We start from the raw sequence: 19457 nt of genomic DNA on the forward strand, positions 1-19457 counted from the left end.
TGATTAAAAAGGCGAGATTTTTGTGCATCAGAGTTTGAGACGCCGACCTGACCTTAATTGGAGAAAAACTGTGGTGACCACTCTCATTAATTTTAATTATTTGTATTTTTTTTTGGTCAAGCGTCACTATATCACTAAAGCAGCATAAACGTGCACAAACTTCCTCAGACTTTATCACATAGTCATAAAATGTTCGAGCAGATCGCGTGGACTCTCGTGCTGGTGAACGCGAGCGCAGATGTTGTTCATCGCGCGTGAGGTGCGAAGCCTGAGGAGCCTCGCGTGCTCTTCATCATCCTCTTACTCCTTGGCTTGGTAAAGGAGATTGGTCGCTGGGTAGTTTGTGTTTTGTCATTATAGAAATGGATTTCACCGTGCACTCATGATGTATTTGTGGTAGGTTAGTGCTGTGAAATGTGGTGTTTCAATCATGGCACGGGGGCTGATTCCGTGGATCTGGCTGAAGCGACCCGTTTATATCCAGGTAAGACGCGAAATAAGCATCGCATGCAACTTCTTGATAAATCGTGCCTAGTGTTTCGCTTTAATAGGCATCTGTGTTGTCGTAATCGTTTGTGTGTGAGATTTGAATGGGGACGCTGTCATCCCGTTTGGACTCGGAAGTTTCTGAAGGGTTCATCTCTTCCTAAAGCTTCACTCCATGTTACTAGCTTTATAACGACTGAATGCTTTTTTGCTCTTTTCAACCATTTTTTTTCGACCCATGCATGAGCCTCAAATTAATGTCTTCCTAAAAATACTGACATGCCACCTTTCGCAACTGTATCCGTTGCTTTTCTCCTGTGGGTTTCATGGCTGTGATGGATGAAGCTGATGTTGCTGCGTATTATCCATCGTCGGTCAGTCGTTGCTGTAGCAACCCGCACTGCTGTAAAACATTTTTATAGTCCTGCTGAAAACATTTCCCCTACCTGTCAAGAATGCAATGCAAAATATAAACCATGGATTCCCAAACTCATTGGGGCGCTGTGTTCATGTGCGTCAAAGATCGACGACCTAATTTTACACTTCTATTAATACTGAACAACGTCAATCCAGCTCACTTGTGTTTAACTAGATAGAATAAGAAACCTAGTTGCACCGCCACAGACTTTTAGCCTACTTGTGCAAGTCTTAGGCTTCTGCGAAGTTTTTGCTAATTATTTTATGTCACATTCAGTGAAATATTCAAATGAAATATTAAATGAATAGGCTAATTAAAAATGCATTAATACACAATACTGTAACAGTAGTGAAAATGCAGACTGATGTTATTACAGAATTGATGTGTGCTTTATTATTTCCACCCTTAATGTGGAAAGTTTGAGGACTGACAAAACCACAACACCTTCATTTTTTAAAGGTGAGCAGAAAGCACTATACACATTTTTTTTACCAGTACTTGTGAAATGTTATAAAATCATATTCACATAATCATAAGAACCAACTTGTGTATGTGTGTGCATGTAAATATATTTTCAATTTTATTGAATATTTATTTAATATTTGTATAATTTATTGGCAGCAAAGTATTAAGGCTTTTAAACCATATAGGTTTGAAATATGAGCAGGACCTACACTAATAATCAAAACAAACTGAATACAAACTTATTTGGTTCTTGCATTCACAGCACACACACACACTCACACACACCTATCTATCTACTCACCCATCTATCCATCCATCCATCCATGTATTTATTTATTTGTTCCTTTCTCAATCTTTGGTTTCCTCACTGTTCACTGTGTGACTAGCTCATAATTCACTCAGCTGTTCTACACTGTGGAAATAAAAATTACAAAAAAAGGGACATTATCCATTAATTTTACTGACATTCCTATAAACTCTAAAACACAACACAATGAAGTGCAAAATTCACAATACAGGTAAAAAATAATAATAATAATAATAAAAAGAAAATGTAGTACATTGTGCCCTATTTTTACAGCATTATTCAGTGTGTGACTGTGTTGTCTGTGTAAAATAAAATAAATAAATAATTCTCAGACTAGGACAGCAGCCCTCCTTTAAACATTTAGTTTTTTTTTTTCTGAAGAGCGTAATCCTGCGTGCTCTCAGCAGCTTACTGAGACTTCCTCGGCTCTGACTGTGCTCACACCCAGAGTCTGGCTTACTGTCTGCTGTTTGCTTGCTCAAGAGAAAGAATCATGAAGACAGTGAACATGAATCTGAGATGTGTGCTTTTTCTTGAGCATCTCAGAGGCAGATAATCACTGTTTTGAAGTTTGCGCTGGTCCTTGCACACTATTTTAGTTTGAAGCAATGGCTAATTCCTATGAATATGACTTCACGTATACATTTTTTACCACTTACATACAAATCTTGTTCAAATTGCAGCCTCTCTCTTAAATCCTTTTGCTCCCTGATTGCAGATTTCAGATAGAAAATGTAGGAGCCATATTATATTATAAATCTGTTAATATGTCCAAAGCATCTGCTGTGATCCTTTGGCCTCTTGATCTGTACTGTCCTCTCTAAATGGATGAACTACATATGGCATACTGTTTAGAGATCTTGTGCTCAGAGAATTTATTATAAAATAACATAGCTTAATGCTCTCAAACATTACATGGAAGGAATTAGCTTCCTAGGTTATGGAGACTAAATGCTTCAGGACACAATAGTACTTGTTCAGGAGGTCAGTTTTTTTGTTGTTGTACATTTCTCTCAGTCAGAGGCATGATTCACATATTTCGGATACAGCGTCCACACAAAGTAGCAGTGAGAACCAGCTAAAATGTGGGGGGAAGATAACAACAGCTTAAGTGTGATATACTGTCATGAGGTTGAGGAATAAACAACTGTGACCACCCAGCCATGAGGAAAAGAGGACATTCACCTTCACACAACAAGTCCAGACAAACTGTTGGACGAATAGTTGATGAATATGAGCAGCCCTATACAAAATGACACAGTTACCCCATTGCAGTGTATTGTAGAGTTCTTGACCACTGGATGATACATTTCTTCACTCAGTTTGTCACCCTGGATCAGTTTCATTACACTTTTCATACACAATTGCATGACAAAATATCAGCTTGTTTTGGTGTGCGTCAAGTCCAAATATGCTGCATTGCAGTTCCATGTATTGCAAGCAGTGATTTGGTGAGAGTTTTATCAAGCCACACCAGAGAAATGCCTGAAGATATGTCCATGTTTCTTATTCGGCTGAATCATCATGACCCAAAATCCATACAGTGCTCTTTTACCCAACAGCATTCAATGATTTTGGACAAAACCGTATGATATCATGGTGTGGTATGAGCAGAGGAATGCTACATCTAGATACATCACTTGATGAAACAAGATCGTAGATGCTTTTATAAGAGAGAGCTTCTAGCCTTCTAGCCTAAAGGATTTTAGTGCATCAGAAAAGAACTTAAAAATTTCATGGCCTCCAGAGTGCCTACTTAGATTTGTGCCTACGTAGTTCCTGTTTAAATCCCTCCGTTGTCCTATCTAGATGTTTCTTGTGTAGATAGCCTTCTGTCCAGGATTTTTTTTTTTTTTTACTTAGTATGAGAGACCATTTTTCTCATAAACATGAAACTTGGTCCTCATTTCGGTTTAGGGTTCTGTCACAGTCAGAGGACCATTCTCACATTCTCATTTTGTTCCAGTGGGAATAATAAACCAGGTCTCCTACTGTATTTACTATAAGTTTCAGGCTGGCCCTCTTTGCGCCCAGTGCAGCCCAGAGGAACTGTGTCACATGCTAAATGAGGTTATATTTAAAATATATCAAATATATGTTATGAGGACAGCAGGAAGATGGCTTGAGTGCGTAATACACTATTATAGTGATTTTAGGGTGTTAAAGATCATTAATCATTCATATTTTTTTTCCTTTAATATGATATTCAATTTGACAGTATTTCACACTGAAATTGTTGTTATCTTCCCCCCACAATAAAAAAAAATTACAACCATTAAAAAATATGTTAATTTATAGTATAGGTGTGTAAAAAATGATCTGTTTTATATAAAAAAAAAATGCAGATCATTTTGCAAAGATGTTTCTGTCATAAACCTGTGCTGACATCTATTAAACAGTATTTAGCTGGTTCTCACTGCTGCTTTGTGTGGACGCTGTATCTGAAATATGTGAATCATGCCTCTGACTGAGAGAAATGTACAACAACAAAAAAAAAACTGACCTCCTGAACAACTACTATTTTGTCCTGAAGCATTTAGTCTCCATAACCTAGGAAGCTAATTCCTTCCATGTAATGTTTGAGAGCATGAAGCTATGTTATTTTATAATAAATTCTCAGAGCACATGATTTCTAAACAGTATGCCATATGTAGATATACTTCAAAACTCTTGATAATTTTTAGATGAAATATATATATATTTGCTTTGTTTTCTTTATATGTGACTATAATACAATAGAATACATGACCTAAAGCAGTCAAATCTTTTCTAAAATAATGTTTACGATTACATTTTTAAATGAATAATGTCTTGTTTTCTTGTATAAATGAAAATTATAAGTTTGATAATTATTAGGATTTAAAATGTGTTTAATATGCACTGTCAAATGATCAAATAATTTAAAAAAAAAACCCCAGTACAAACATTTAGTGACGCAATGCTTTTCATCTCATAAAAGAGCAGCTGCTTTGAAATGACAGCTTGTGATACAGCGAATAAGATGATGCTATGTCTAGATTATTTGTTGCTCTTGGAGTCACACATCACTGCTCAAGGAGCAACTGATCATCATTGCACATTAATCATCTATTTTTACATGTATTTTTTTCTCGTAAATCCGTGTTGGACTGCTTTAGTCGCCCTGAATCACAACCTTCCTGAGCTCCATGCAGTGGTTAGTTGATGTAAACATTTTGGACAGTTGCAGTGTTGAGTCAGTGTGTAGATGGATGTGTCCCATGGGGCAACAGGACTGAGAGAAACGGGATGGGGTGCCTGATTGTTGGTTGTTCTCACACAGATGAGTCAAATTAGACCTGCAGTGCCTGAGTGACGTCTGCTTCCATCAGAACGCTGCCGCTTGGGAGCAGAGAAACAGAGAGAGGAAGAGAGAGAGGGAGAACGGGAACTAACACTGTCCCCCATCACACTTAGAATGCACCAGAGAAGCCTTTTCTTGTTCTTCATGCCATATATTTCCTTTAGAGAGAGAATAGTCTTGTAAATGTTTTCTCTACAGTTCAGGTCATTAAAAACCCTTTTGTTTTTGAGGTCATGCGTGACAGAAGCCTTTTTCTCTCACTCTCTATCTGTCTTTGTCATTGTTCCTTGCTCTTGTTTTTTTTTGCTTTCTTCATCTATTGGTCTTTCTCATTCATTGGTTTGAAGGGGAGGGGGGCATCAGAGAGAAGGCAGCAAGAAATCGCTTTATGATCATGAATTATGAATGAGTAGAGAGCAAGCTATAAAAACAAGTGTCAGTGCAAAAATTCTCCCCTATTTGATCCGCTACTTCCGTCCTATATTCTCTCACAAGCCACTGAGGGGTTTAAAGATTAAAAGCAACAGACATCTATGTGTTCTATATCCCTATTATGCATGGCACACATAGTTCTGATTAAAACGTTAGATGAATGCCTTTGAGGGTCATTGGGATACCACTATTTCTGGCCAACTTTTCCACAGCCACTGGTCTTCACTCACTCAGCCACTAATGAAAAGCAGACACAAAGCCTCAATCAATAACCTCTCATTACCTACTTCTCTTCGCCTCTCCCTTTGGTGATGGCCGATGTGGTCCTAAGGATGAACATGCCACATTAGCTGAGTTGAAATAAATAACTCTGTAAATTGACTGAAAAGGTCAGGTAAGGAGCAGGGATACAGTAGTTACTGAAGGATCAATCTGGAATACAATACATTTTGGCAGTGAGCATTACAGCATGTCTCAATGAACCAAACGATTGGACTACTTACTGGTTTAAACAGACCTGTGCGCTGCACGCTTGAGTGCATAGGTGCAGACTTAACCTAATGCAAGGTTAGAAATTTGAGTTCAGTTGTACATTTAATGCTGAAGTGTGTAATTTCTTTTTTATTTCAAAATATAATCCCCTATCCCAGTTAAATATACAGAGACAACTATAAGTAAGTAAATTTTCCCTAAAAAAAAAGTTTTGTAGGCCTAGTATTGTGACAAAATATTTTAGATCGTAGATTAATCTTAGATTATTTTGTTATACTTCACTTAATGCCATGGCACAATTTTTTTGGTCTGAATCTGTTACGTCAAGTCAAGTGAAGTCACCTTTATTTGTATAGCACTTTATACAATACTGGTTGTGTCATTGCAGCTTTATAGTGTCAAACAGGAAAACAGTTTGTCACTGATGCAAGATGATAATAAAAGAATGAATGAATATAAATGTAGCATTACATCACTTGCTCACCAATGGATCCTCTTCAGTGAACGGGTGCTGTGACGAGTGGGGCGGGGCCGAGAGCCGTGGGAACGGAGCGAGGCCGGTGGAGTGATTGGAAATGAGCGACACCTGCACCACTCACCGGTCTCGAGTCCCACGGAGGAGACTGAAGGATATAAAACAGGAGCGACGACAGTGACGGAAGAGAGAGGACCAGGCCTGGGTTTTAGTTGTGTTTTGATTTTTATTTGTGTGCGACAGCCGTCCGTGAGGGGCTGTCACTCTGTTTTGTGTTTATTTTGTTGTTGAAGTTTCTATTTGATTGTCCGCCGGTTCCCACCTCCTTCTTCCCGATGATTATGAAGTTTTAATGCGTTACAGGTGCCATCAGAAATAGAGTTTAAAAGCTGATTGGAGATATCTGGCATATGTCGACAGATAAAAGTCAAAAATCATTTTACAATGATATTTTGATTAAAAATTATTACGTCAAAAAACAATATTAAAATGAAAAATATAATAATTCACAATAATATCAATAATATGAATTTAGAAAATAGATACGGGGAATTTAATTTTATCCTGACTTCTTGTAATTTGGTGAAATCTGTTAATTAATTTTTTTTTATTTTTTTTTTGCAAAACTGTTTATTCTACAATCTCTGCCAAATAATAAATAATAAATGCAAAAAAACAGGAAATGATATCATAGGGAAAATGCCTGCAGACCCTCATTACTGTGTGACAAGGTTATTATTTTAAAATACCAGATAATACAATCTATTAATGACATGGCAAAATTAGCTCAGCTCTTAAAACGTCATATGGAGCAAATCTATGTAATGATGTTTATTCATTTATAATTCTTCACATTTGTAAAAATGCTTTTTATTGTGAAAATTATATTTAAAGTTTCTGATGTGTACATTTATGTATTAAAATGTTATCCAAGGTGTATTCAAGTTAGATTACGTTAAGTCTTTAAGTTGTAACAAAACAAATACAAAAAAGTCAATTTCTAGGAAAGATTTTTCCTTTTTTTATTGTGGACACTCGCCATTGACCCATTTCTGTGATGATGACCCGCTAATCATCAATAGCGACCTAATTAAGACTTAGCTCAGAACGCCAGTCAAAGTGCCAACAGACAGAACCATGTTCCTAAAGCCCATAATTATTAGAAGAGCTGATAGAGCTCTCCCAAGTATTAAATGAAAGTTATAATGAAATGCATTGGCACAAATGTGGCTCTCATCCTCAGCTCAAGCATAATAAAGTCTGTAGAAACTCCAAAAACTATTTATGCATATGCCTTATCTACTTCCCCATAAAAGGCTGAGCCAAAGGCTTATGTTGCGCGGAGCCTTATGTGGACATTTCCCTCTGTCTTGTGATTGATATTCCATGCAGTCTTCAGTTCGGCTTCTTCAGAGAGCAGAGAGTGATGTGGGGGTCGGCCTCTGTCACATCTCCTGTGAGTTCACAGCAGCAGAGCATCCAAATGCTGTGTGACACATATAGACACATGTCCACTGACCAGCTTGATCTCAGTGTACTAAATGATGAGAGCTTTCGGTTTCATTTAAAGAGCCAGTAAGATGAAAATTCTAAGCTTCCTATCACTGTTTATAAGTCCTGTACAATAGGTTTAAATCCAAGGTTAAAAAAACATTGTCATTTTGTCAAAATATCATTATAAAATTACCTCAATTCTCAGAGATCCCCAAACGGTTCGCGCGAAGCTGTTCAAAAGATTCAGTTTCTTTAAACCCCACCTTTCGGTAGCATACTGTGTTCTGATTGGTCAACTGACATAGTCAGTTTGGATTGGTTGTTCCACACACAACTTCAAGGTAAACTATGCGTTGGCATCTGTTTGGGGTGAATTATGTCTTATTCCTCTCATCGCAAAGCAAACATTAAAATAAAAAACTTGAACAGTCTCCCTGCTTTTTCTTCTGTGTGGGTGTATTCAAGCCGCGCACTTCAGTTTGAATCTGAATAGCGCATTCAGCGCGGGGGCATGGTCAAATTAGATATAATGAAGGGAGACATGAAAAACAGACATTGCGTTGTTTTCATATGGATTACGTTATCACAGAATATCTGTTAGCAGCACTTGTTACACTTCATTTTAATGACGTGTTTGTAAATGAAGATCAGCGCAGACAAAGGCTGCAGACAGCACACATACTGATAAGACGCTCGGGAGAAAACAGACACATAACTTCATAATCATACTTCGCGTTGTGATTCGGAGATGCTCATTGTTCTAAATAAAGTTGGTAATGAACCCTCTTTTATGGCCAAACGCTTTGAAAATCCCACTGTACTCACCGAGATTAGAAAAGCAGTTATCAGTGAAATGTTGTGAACACAACAAAAGGGATTTGTTGTACTGCTCTGGTATTGTGGTAAAAATGAATTTTAGCCATTGGTTCTTCTGATCTTCATTCTTTGGCAGTGAAAATAAAACAAACTTGCCTTTACAATTAAAAACACACTGTCTCCTCGACATGATGCTCTCACACCAATCACTAACCAGAGCGTCTGTGTGGGGGGTGGGGCAGGTCAGAGTTCCGTTTCTCCCAGGACGGTAGGCGGAGATTATTATGCAAAGTGTTCCTAGTGACGTACATAGAGATGGGCAAAAGATTTGAAATCTATAACGACTCGTTTCAGCGATTCAGAGTCGACTCCTTACTTTAGAAGCCAATAACTTTATAAATCGTGTACTTTTTGGTTTTGTTATTTGCACATTGTTTACACTGATGGACAGCTACATCATACACTGTAATACAGGTAATTTTTGATTTCCCATCTGTGTGGCTCTTTAAAGTGCTACCATGGAAACACTTCCTGTCATAAGGGGAAGACCTGTCATCCCGAGTGACAAACTATAAAGCTATTGAAGTCAAACTCCCTCAGTTTGATATATGAGCAACTGCTCGATACACAAGAAGATTGGGTACAGAGATATTGGGTACAGTTTACTGTGTTTTTCATAGCAACAGGACTGTATTCCTGGAACAACGAGGCTGTGTATTCCTGGAGGATAAGACTTGATCAGATTAATTGTTTTAATTATGTTTGTGGACTGACTGATTTGATCATCTCTCATCTTTGGAAAGTCTTTGTCCGGCTTTCTTAGCTTCTTTCTCATTATACAAGACGTGATTTGCAGTTTATGGTTATATGTGAAAACAGTGAACAATGATGAGAAAAATAGAAATAGGCATAGTGCTAACTGGAGACATTAACCTAATTGCAAGCAGCTGCAGCAGAGCTTTGTGAATCATCCTGGAGAGAAAGGGGACATTCTGAGGAAATGGTGCCTTTTGAGGCTGAATTTTGTTATATGAAAAATGAAATTGGGGGACTACCACGGAGTGGTGTGACTTGCTGTTTTTTAATGACTAATTCTTAAAGGGTTAGTTCAGCCAGAAATCATTTAATCACCCTCAAGCTGTTCTAAACCTGCCTACATTTCTTTCTTCTGCTTGTAACAGAATTTTTTTTTTGTTAATAATGAACTGATGTTCAAGCCTTGAGGAAATATTGATCACTATTTATTATGTGCTACTCATTTATATACTCCAATCAATGATAAAGGGATGGAGATATTGTATTATAATTTAATTTAAAATATTTATACAAAATTTTCTAGTGTGTGTGTGTGTATATATAATATATAAATACATATATGTGTGTGTGTGTGTGTGTGTGTGTGTGTGTGTATGTATGTATGTATGTATGTGTGTGTGTGTGTGTGTGTGTGTGTGTGTGTATTTTAAAGTAACACTTTTATGTAGCAAGAATTCAAATGATCAAAGGTGACAGTAAACCTTGACTTTGGGCTCAGGGAAACGCTGCCTACAAAAATGAGCATTCTGACAAACTATACAAAAACATTGTTACAAAAGATTTCTGTTTGAAATCAATGGAGATATTTTGAACTTTCTATTCAGCAACAGAATCCTGAAAAACATCATTACAGTTTCAACTGTTTCTTGAGCACCAAATCGGCGAGATCATGTGACAATACACTCTGGAGTAATTCCTGCTGGAGATTTAGCTTTGCCATCATAGAAACTAATTATTTCAAAGCACATTCAAGTAGAAAATAGCTGGAATACTATTTCACAATATAAAATTTTTCTTTTCTTTTTTGTGGGGGTGTCTTTTCATAAGCAGCCTTGAGCATAAAGAACTTCTTTCAAAATCATTAAAACATTGTATCAGCCAAGTTTGAATGGTACTTTACATATAGAAATAAATACATTAAAAAAAAAAAAAAAAAAAAAAAAAGATTTAAAAAGATTAAAAAAATATATATATATATATATATATATATATATATATATATATATATATATATATATATATATATATATATATATATATATATATATATATATATGTAGTGTGCTGGTTGCTGGTCTCTGTATAGCTACAGATTAATCTGTAAAATATCAGTAGGAAGTCATGGTGACCATTAAGACAAAAGACAAACAGCACCAGATACGGTTTAGGTATCAGAATGGTAAAGTTTTAAATCATTAAGCCGACAGACATCAACCAATAAGAAGTATGGGTGATAAGAGACTGTGAAAGCAGAAAACTGATTTAGGTTTGATGAATGAACCTGTTCTCCCAAACCTTGACTTTGGGCTCAGAGACACGCTGCTTTACAAAACGGAGCTTTCTTTCAGCCCATTGCCATGGCGACAGCTCGTCTGGGCCCTAAGAGGTATGAAAGGATGTACAGGACACTGGCCTGCCACAACTCTCCAACGCCTGTCACCCTGGCTTAGTGAGGCAGTGAGTTTAAGATGGTGGGGGGGGGGGGGGCTTGAGACCCTGAAGGGCACGAGATTTAAAGAGGAGCGTAAGATGGATTCTCAGATGGGAATGGCAGAATTGCATCTCACTGAGTGCCTGTAGCAAAGAGGGAGTGATGGCCTGTCATTAGGGGAGCCTCCGAAGAAGACAGTGTGTGTGTGTGTGTGTGAGAGAGAGAGAGAGATCAGATTAAATTATACAATCAGATGAGACCAATGATAGAGTGTCTAAGAACCTCGTTTCAAAATGTGCCGGAAAAAACACTTGTATCATCTCAGTTCTAGTGACTGTGGCCACACCAGGCTTTCTGGACCTGGACAAATATTAAATCGGAGGCTGAAGGGGCAGTTCTGAGATTAGGTTGTAGTCCAACCAGTTGGGACTTGAAATCAATCTACTTTACATTATTGGCATCTTGGTTATTGGTTTAGATCAGCTCAGGGGAGGATATTGGAGTTTGTACATCTCCAGGCTCTGATAATAACTGGATTTGCTTTATCAAAATAAAATACAGATTCAATCTTACTCAGGCTTGTACCGTGAAGTAGGAGGCTGATTAAAAGAGGCTTTCTGTCAGTTAGAAAATTTGGATGTTCTCTGAGATAAAACGTCATTGCAGGAAGAGCTGAATCCATGCCATAAGAAAAACAGACTGGAAAAGAAGAAAGTCCATCACTGTCCAACTCATGTCTCATCATCATTAAGAGAGAGAAGAGGCTCCATCAGGTCTGTTATTTGTCAGCTAATCTCTTGTAGTATGCATAATTGGCAACTATTATAGATATGATATGAGATTATTCACTCTAGAGCAATTAAAGGTTCCAGGGCAAATGGAAGCATAACAAAATATTATGATTAACTGCGTGCCTTTATTATATGCAATCACTACAATCTCTCCCTCTATATCATGTACAGATAAATGTACTATGTACTGTATATAGTATTTTATAAGTTTATAGTATTTTAAGTTTAATGATAGCAAATTTATTTAGAATTAATACTTAATTTAGACAATATTATCTGCAATTCCAAAACATAAATTTTGTTCTTCTTTAACCATTCTTTGGTAGAACAACTTGTGTGCTTGAGGTTGTTGTCTTGCTGCATGATCCATGTTATCGGCTAATGCAATTTTTGACCAGTTTGAAATGATGATTTATCGGTCGACTACAAATCCACAATTCAGTGTTTACACTGGATTAAATGACAAAATACCATTGCCCAACTGTATAGTGATATTCAGTGATTTTTAAAGAAGTAAGCAAATACTATTAGCAATGTTGACCTCATTCACACTCAAGTACAGAATAAAAAAAGTTTTAATGTGAGAACATCTGTGCTTGGGACTGAACCTAAAAACTAATTCGGTATATTCATACCCATGCAATCATGTGACCCTACTCCATTTCATGATTTTATTGTGCAGGTCAGGACTATCATACACACAGCATTTAAGCACTAGCTACACTGATACAGAGATGCATGGCTGCAATCGCTGTGATTAATAATTTAGCATTTCTTATAAATTTTGCAGGCTGTATATCTGTTTGCACTGAGCCAAGCGAAGTTCGGCAAACTGTTCCTCTGAGGTTTGGTTCGGATGTGTGCTTTCCAGATCAATCCAAATAAGAGTCAGATATTATCACCTTTACATTATATTTGACCGCCTTCACTGCTTGGCTTCAATTTGGGCATTGAACTGTCACACTGGTATTTAAATGGTACTCCAATTTGGTACAATGTCAAAAACAACACACTATTATTATGGTACTATTTTTTTATAGATTAGTTTTGTTAGCGGAGATGTTGTTTTTCATGTTATGTTACCATACTGGAATCTTCTTCCTGTTGATTTTTGCTCCTGCTGTTCTGGGTGAATGTGTTTGCATGAAGATCAACTTAAACAAACTCTCTATACATGTGGCAAAGCACTCGGCAAACAACTTCAGGATTCACACAAAGTGCCTCCTAAAATACAAAACACTAGACACCAGGTCTACACTGTTTTTCAGGGAGCTACTGCAGGCCATCACGCTCAGCTACATGAAACATTCCTCCTCCTCATGCCAGAGGAAAGCTTCTGTCAGCTCAGATTTTGCAGATAAAGAAATGTCAGTCCAGGGAGAGCCACGATGGTGCTGAAATTAGCTGGCTGTGTGCTACCCCGTTCACTCAAATGTTTGCTTGTAGTTTCAGGCGAGCAATGACTCCAGCTCTCAAACATTCACAATGATTTTGAAGATGAAGCCGTAATGTGCATTGGACGCTTCTGTTTCTCATGTCCCATGGAAATTATGCCTGCGGGAAATAAGAAAAGTCACCCGATAACTTGAGTTAGAGATCAAATCTGACCTCTGTTGTTGCTAGAAATCAGGTGAAAATGATATTTCATAAAGTGCCCACAGTCTTTAAAGTGAGAGGGCTATTTATAGTGGATCACACATCCTGTGTAGCTGTCAAGATGATAGTTCCCCACTGTTCTGAGCTTTAAAAGGTCACACATAAATAAAAGATGATAGGATTTTCCTGGGTTTAATCCCTCATAGGTTAAATGAATTAAATTATATTGTTCGCTCATGTTATAAATACATTTTAGCATTGTCCTTAATTGTAGAAAACTAGAAAGCCATGATTATTAAATGTAATTTTCCGTGCAGTCTTTATTACAGAAACTGCACCGAATGTGGAACTTAAACCTAGATTTGTGAAACATCGTTTCTCTGAGCTACAGTATGTTCTTTTCATCTTGTTTTTAGAAGTCCTCCTTTATTACCACCATTGCAGAAGAACCTTGAGCGAACTGTATCGGCTCATAATCAGTGCACATCAGCACACAAGCACCTTCACATCTGCCTTGACTGCATCGTCAGTAACAGTCAAAGTGTTCAGCAAATGTAGCATCTATTAAAAATAGTTTTAGAATGATTGATTGCTATCTGAATATCGACAAACCCCTTTTTTAATGTTTTTCAGTTAACATTTAGAGATATTTTGTGAAAGGAAAGTGTTTTTTGCATGGTTACATTGTTTATCTGTTTGTGCACAGGCCCGGTTCTCCTACCTACACATGAAGTACCTGTTTTTTTCCTGGTTGGCTGTTTTCGTGGGAAGCTGGGTGGTGTATGTGGAATACTCTTCATACACAGAGCTGTGCCGTGGACACGAGTGCAAGAACTCTATTGTGAGTTTTCAGTTCTTAGCTAGAGTTGAAGTATTTGCTGAACAACATGGCACAACATTTTGATTCTGATTCAATACTGTGTAAAATAACTTGGTGCACCTCTACAGCTGTTATGTTTTTTTTTTGCGAAGATTATTTTCTAAAGAGAGCCATCTAGTGGAGAGTGACCACATAAGAGACACTGACTATAGAAATGTATCACACAATCTTTGGGGAGTACTGTATCATGGAATAAAATGAATAATACAGTATAGGCTCTGACGTATGTGTTTCTCCATGTATTTCCAGTGCAGTAAATTCCAGAAGGGGGTGATCGATGGGTCAGCATGCAACAGCTTGTGCGAGAAGGAGACTATTTACTTGGGAAAGTGTCTCTCTGCCAAACCCAGCAATCAGGTCAGACACAACAGACTCTAGGTGCTCCTTAACACTAGAAGTCTTCTAATCTGATTAAGCTGTTATCTACTGAAACATGCTTTTGGTTATCTGGGTCTATATTTATTTGCATGCACAGTATCAAGAGAATAAGGATGAATAAAATCCACCCACCCTCTCTTTCTTGTAGTTGAGTATTGTTTTGGTGTAACTGCATGCTGTTACACTTACCACCTTCTTTGTCTAGGTATATTATGGCATTTGGGGGGATATGGAAGGAATCATAAAGTGCCAGATGGAGGAGGACCCTCATTATGATCTGGGTAAAGAACTGGAGCCCCCAAAAGAATCCGCCTCCTTTAACAGGCCAACCAAAGGGACATCCATGGAGAAGTTCAAAGAGATGGTCTTCAGCCATCTAAAGGTGCCAAATCCCATGCTTTATTGAAATACAATATTAATGTAATCATATATTTTATCCATCCATTTGCATTGCTTTAACATGATATACTTTTAAAAGGGACACCAGATGAACATTTTTCTAAAATTTCCTCAGAAAATCAAAACAGCTTCATAATTGAGACTTGAAGAAAAATACTCCCACACTGCTAAGACATATTTATATGCAAACACCATGTAAAAGTGAATTTTGCATTCGATGTCCCCTTTAAAAACATGTAAATAAAGCGTGCTCAGCCCAGCTCCTAACAGGTTTAGTTCTAACTCTGTCTGTAATTGAAATAATCTAGGCTGCAGGAATGATTAAGCATAATCACAAATTTTTATGGACCTTGTGATCGTGCAAATGTATTCTATTAAAAAAAGGTATCAAATCATCTATTTATTTGTACTTTTTCTCATTTTGAACTAGTAAGCATTTGATTGTGACCAAACGTTATAAATAATAATGATCTAAAATATAATATCATTAGTTGTATAAATATAATTATTTAAAATTTGAATAAAGGATATAAAATCGAAAACCTCTGCAATAATGTATATGCACTGACGACCTAAGGTCTAAATCTATTTAAAATCATTTGTTTACACCTTTAACCCATTTTAAATGGTAAATTAATGGTAAATTTATGTAAAATGTCCATTACTTATTCTCCACGAATTTGGCATGAAGAAAGATATTTTGACAGCCTGGAAGACCTTCTATATACAGACAGAGACGAAACTGCATCTCTTCCAGACATCTGTTATTAACTCCTAACAATGCCTCTTTCCCCCCCTTGCAGGCTAAAGTAGGAGACCAAGCCAATTTAGCAGATTTGGTGAACCTTGTGCTTGGAGTTGCAGACAGCAGCAAGGATGGCCAGATCTCGCTGTCCGAAGCACATTCAGCTTGGGCTTTACTGCAGCTGAATGAATTCCTTCTGTCCATCGTGCTACAGGACCGAGAGCACACTCCCAGACTGCTGGGCTTCTGTGGGGACTTGTATGTGATGGAAAAGGTGCCTTATGTACCACTCTATGGCGTCAGTCTTCCGTGGATGGTAGAGCTGTGGATTCCATCCGGCCTGCGACGGAGCATCGACCAGTGGGCCGCCCCCTCCTGGCCCCGCAAGGCTAAGATTGGCATCGGTCTGTTTGAGCTCGTTGAGGACGTCTTCCACGGCACATTTGGTAGTTTTCTTATGTGTGATGTAAGTGCAGCGGGGTTTGGGTATACAGAGCGCCATGATATAAAGGTGATAGATGCAAGGCGTATTGTCCCCGAAGCTGCTTTTCAAGAAGTGATGCGTGAAAGGCGGTGCGAAGAGGACAGTGACTGTATGTATGGCCGGGACTGCCTCACTTCCTGTGATCTCACTAAACACCGCTGCACTACGGAGGTCACACAGCCCAATCTGGCTAAAGTATGTAGCACACTGAAGGACTATCTTCTGCATGGTGCACCATCAGATATTAAAGACGAACTGGAGAAACAGCTGTACGCCTGCATCGCTCTCAAAGGCGCCAGCGAACAGATGGAAATGGAACATTCCTTGATTCTCAACAACCTCAAAACTCTGCTTTGGAAGAAGATATCACATACAAAGGACTCGTAATGATGCTTAGAACTGTTACTGTTTTTATGAACCGAACAAAAGATGAACAAGAGACTGGGAATGATTGATATTGGAAGACTCCAATGCAAAAAAAAATTGTTGCATACTTTTATTTTTGGACTGAATTTGCAAAGTACCATCATGTAGCCTTCGTGGCACTTTGTTGTGTAACATTACCCAGTCTTGACTCAATCCCAAATGATAAAAGCTTAGGCTGCAGAGATACTGCCTCTGCTAATGCATGTCCTCCACTGCCAAGAGAAAATGCCAAATTTTTAATTCTTCATGCAGATTATTTTTCAGAGAACTGAGACAATCAAACTGTGTCTAGTCCAGAGGTTTTCAAACGGAGACGAGGATCCCCGATTTGACAGAATAAAACAGATTTTTACTAAATCTATTTTTAAGGACAGTCTAAGATAACTTGAGAAATAGGCTTAATTTATTTTTATTTGATTCAAATTTTCTATGATGACTTCTAAAGAATGGTCAGAAAATACAACATTATTCTATTTTACTGACAGTCCAGATTTTAATTCTGGCTTTTACTTTAAATATATGTATGCATATACAGTATTGTTCAAAATAATAGCAGTACAATGTGACTAACCAGAATAATCAAGGTTTTTAGTATATTTTTTATTGCTACGTGGCAAACAAGTTACCAGTAGGTTCAGTAGATTGTCAGAAAACAAACAAGACCCAGCATTCATGATATGCACGCTCTTAAGGCTGTGCAATTGGGCAATTAGTTGAAAGGGGTGTGTTCAAAAAAATAGCAGTGTCTACCTTTGACTGTACAAACTCAAAACTATTTTGTACAAACATTTTTTTTTTCTGGGATTTAGCAATCCTGTGAATCACTAAACTAATATTTAGTTGTATGACCACAGTTTTTTAAAACTGCTTGACATCTGTGTGGCATGGAGTCAACCAACTTGTGGCACCTCTCAGCTGTTATTCCACTCCATGATTCTTTAACAACATTCCACAATTCATTCACATTTCTTGGTTTTGCTTCAGAAACAGCATTTTTGATATCACCCCACAAGTTCTCAATTGGATTAAGGTCTGGAGATTGGGCTGGCCACTCCATAACATTAATTTTGTTGGTTTGGAACCAAGACTTTGCCCGTTTACTAGTGTGTTTTGGGTCATTGTCTTGTTGAAACAACCATTTCAAGGGCATGTCCTCTTCAGCATAGGGCAACATGACCTCTTCAAGTATTTTAACATATGCAAACTGATCCATGATCCCTGGTATGCGATAAATAGGCCCAACACAATAGTAGGAGAAACATGCCCATATCATGATGCTTGCACCTCCATGCTTCACTGTCTTCACTGTGTACTGTGGCTTGAATTCAGAGTTTGGGGGTCGTCTCACAAACTGCCTGTGGCCCTTGGACCCAAAAAGAACAATTTTACTCTCATCAGTCCACAAAATGTTCCTCCATTTCTCTTTAGGCCAGTTGATGTGTTCTTTGGCAAATTGTAACCTCTTCTGCACATGCCTTTTTTTTAACGGAGGGACTTTGCGGGGGATTCTTGAAAATAGATTAGCTTCACACAGACGTCTTCTAACTGTCACAGTACTTACTGGTAACTCCAGACTGTCTTTGATCATCCTGGATGTGATCATTGGCTGAGCCTTTGCCATTCTGGTTATTCTTTTATCAATTTTGATGGTTGTCTTCCGTTTTCTTCCACGTCTCTCTGGTTTTGCTCTCCATTTTAAGGCATTGGAGATCATTTTAGCTGAACAGCCTATCATTTTTTGCACCTCTTTATAGGTTTTCCCCTCTCTAATCAACTTTTTAAGTACGCTGTTCTTCTGAACAATGTCTTGAACGACCCATTTTCCTCAGCTTTCAAATGCATGTTCAACAAGTGTTGGCTTCATCCTTAAATAGGGGCCACCTGATTCACACCTGTTTCTTCACAAAATTGATGACCTCAGTGATTGAATGCCACACTGCTATTTTTTTTAACACACCCCTTTCAACTAATTCAACTAATTGCCCAATTGCACAGCCTTAAGAGCGTGCATATCATGAATGCTGGGTCTCATTTGTTTTCTGAGAATCTACTGAACCTACTGGTAACTTTGCCACGTAGCAATAAAAAAAATATACGAAAAACCTTGATTATTCTGGTTAGTCACATTGTACTGCTATTATTTTGAACAATACTGTAGTTAGGGCTGGGCGACAATTTCGATAAAGAGAATTGTGATATAATTTTCCTCGATAAAACGATATGAAGAGTTCAATAAAGGTTCGATTAAAATGTTTTGGCCAAAAGCGGAACGAAACAGCACAACTAATTTGAGATCCAGGTGTGAAGCGCTTGATTTTAACGATGAACACAAATGACTCGGTGATTTAAACTAGTTTAAAGGCAAACAAGAGAACCACTGTGTGCAACGAGACAGACGGGCTTTTCAATCTACACAACGCCATCATTTACCATGGATTTACTGTAGTAACACTCACTGCACCATGGTATTGTGGCAGAAATATTGGACATTCACTCAATTTTATTACAGGAGTAATGGTATATAATTGTAGTATGTATTTTTGATTAAGCTATAGCATGTGTGCATTAATGCTGAATGTTTTTA

At 37.7% G+C, this 19457-nt stretch overlaps 1 protein-coding gene across 2 annotated transcripts; it reads left to right on the forward strand.

Moving 5' to 3' along the window:
* Positions 1-38: 38 nt before the first annotated feature.
* LOC113050601 (protein FAM69A-like) lies at positions 39-17419 on the forward strand. 2 transcript variants are annotated; one of them, XM_026213738.1, is made up of 6 exons: positions 39-315; positions 406-484; positions 14268-14402; positions 14691-14798; positions 15025-15201; positions 16022-17419. In XM_026213738.1, exons 1-6 carry the CDS (start codon positions 239-241, stop codon positions 16832-16834), a joined length of 1389 nt encoding a protein of 462 aa, XP_026069523.1. In that variant the 5' UTR covers positions 39-238; the 3' UTR covers positions 16835-17419. The 2 variants fall into 2 exon arrangements, with proteins under 2 accessions (XP_026069523.1, XP_026069524.1); XM_026213739.1 differs by having other exon boundaries at positions 228-315; positions 401-484.
* Positions 17420-19457: the final 2038 nt, after the last annotated feature.

Source organism: Carassius auratus, chromosome 31 (genome assembly GCF_003368295.1).
Source record: "Carassius auratus strain Wakin chromosome 31, ASM336829v1, whole genome shotgun sequence".
NCBI lineage: Eukaryota > Metazoa > Chordata > Actinopteri > Cypriniformes > Cyprinidae > Carassius > Carassius auratus.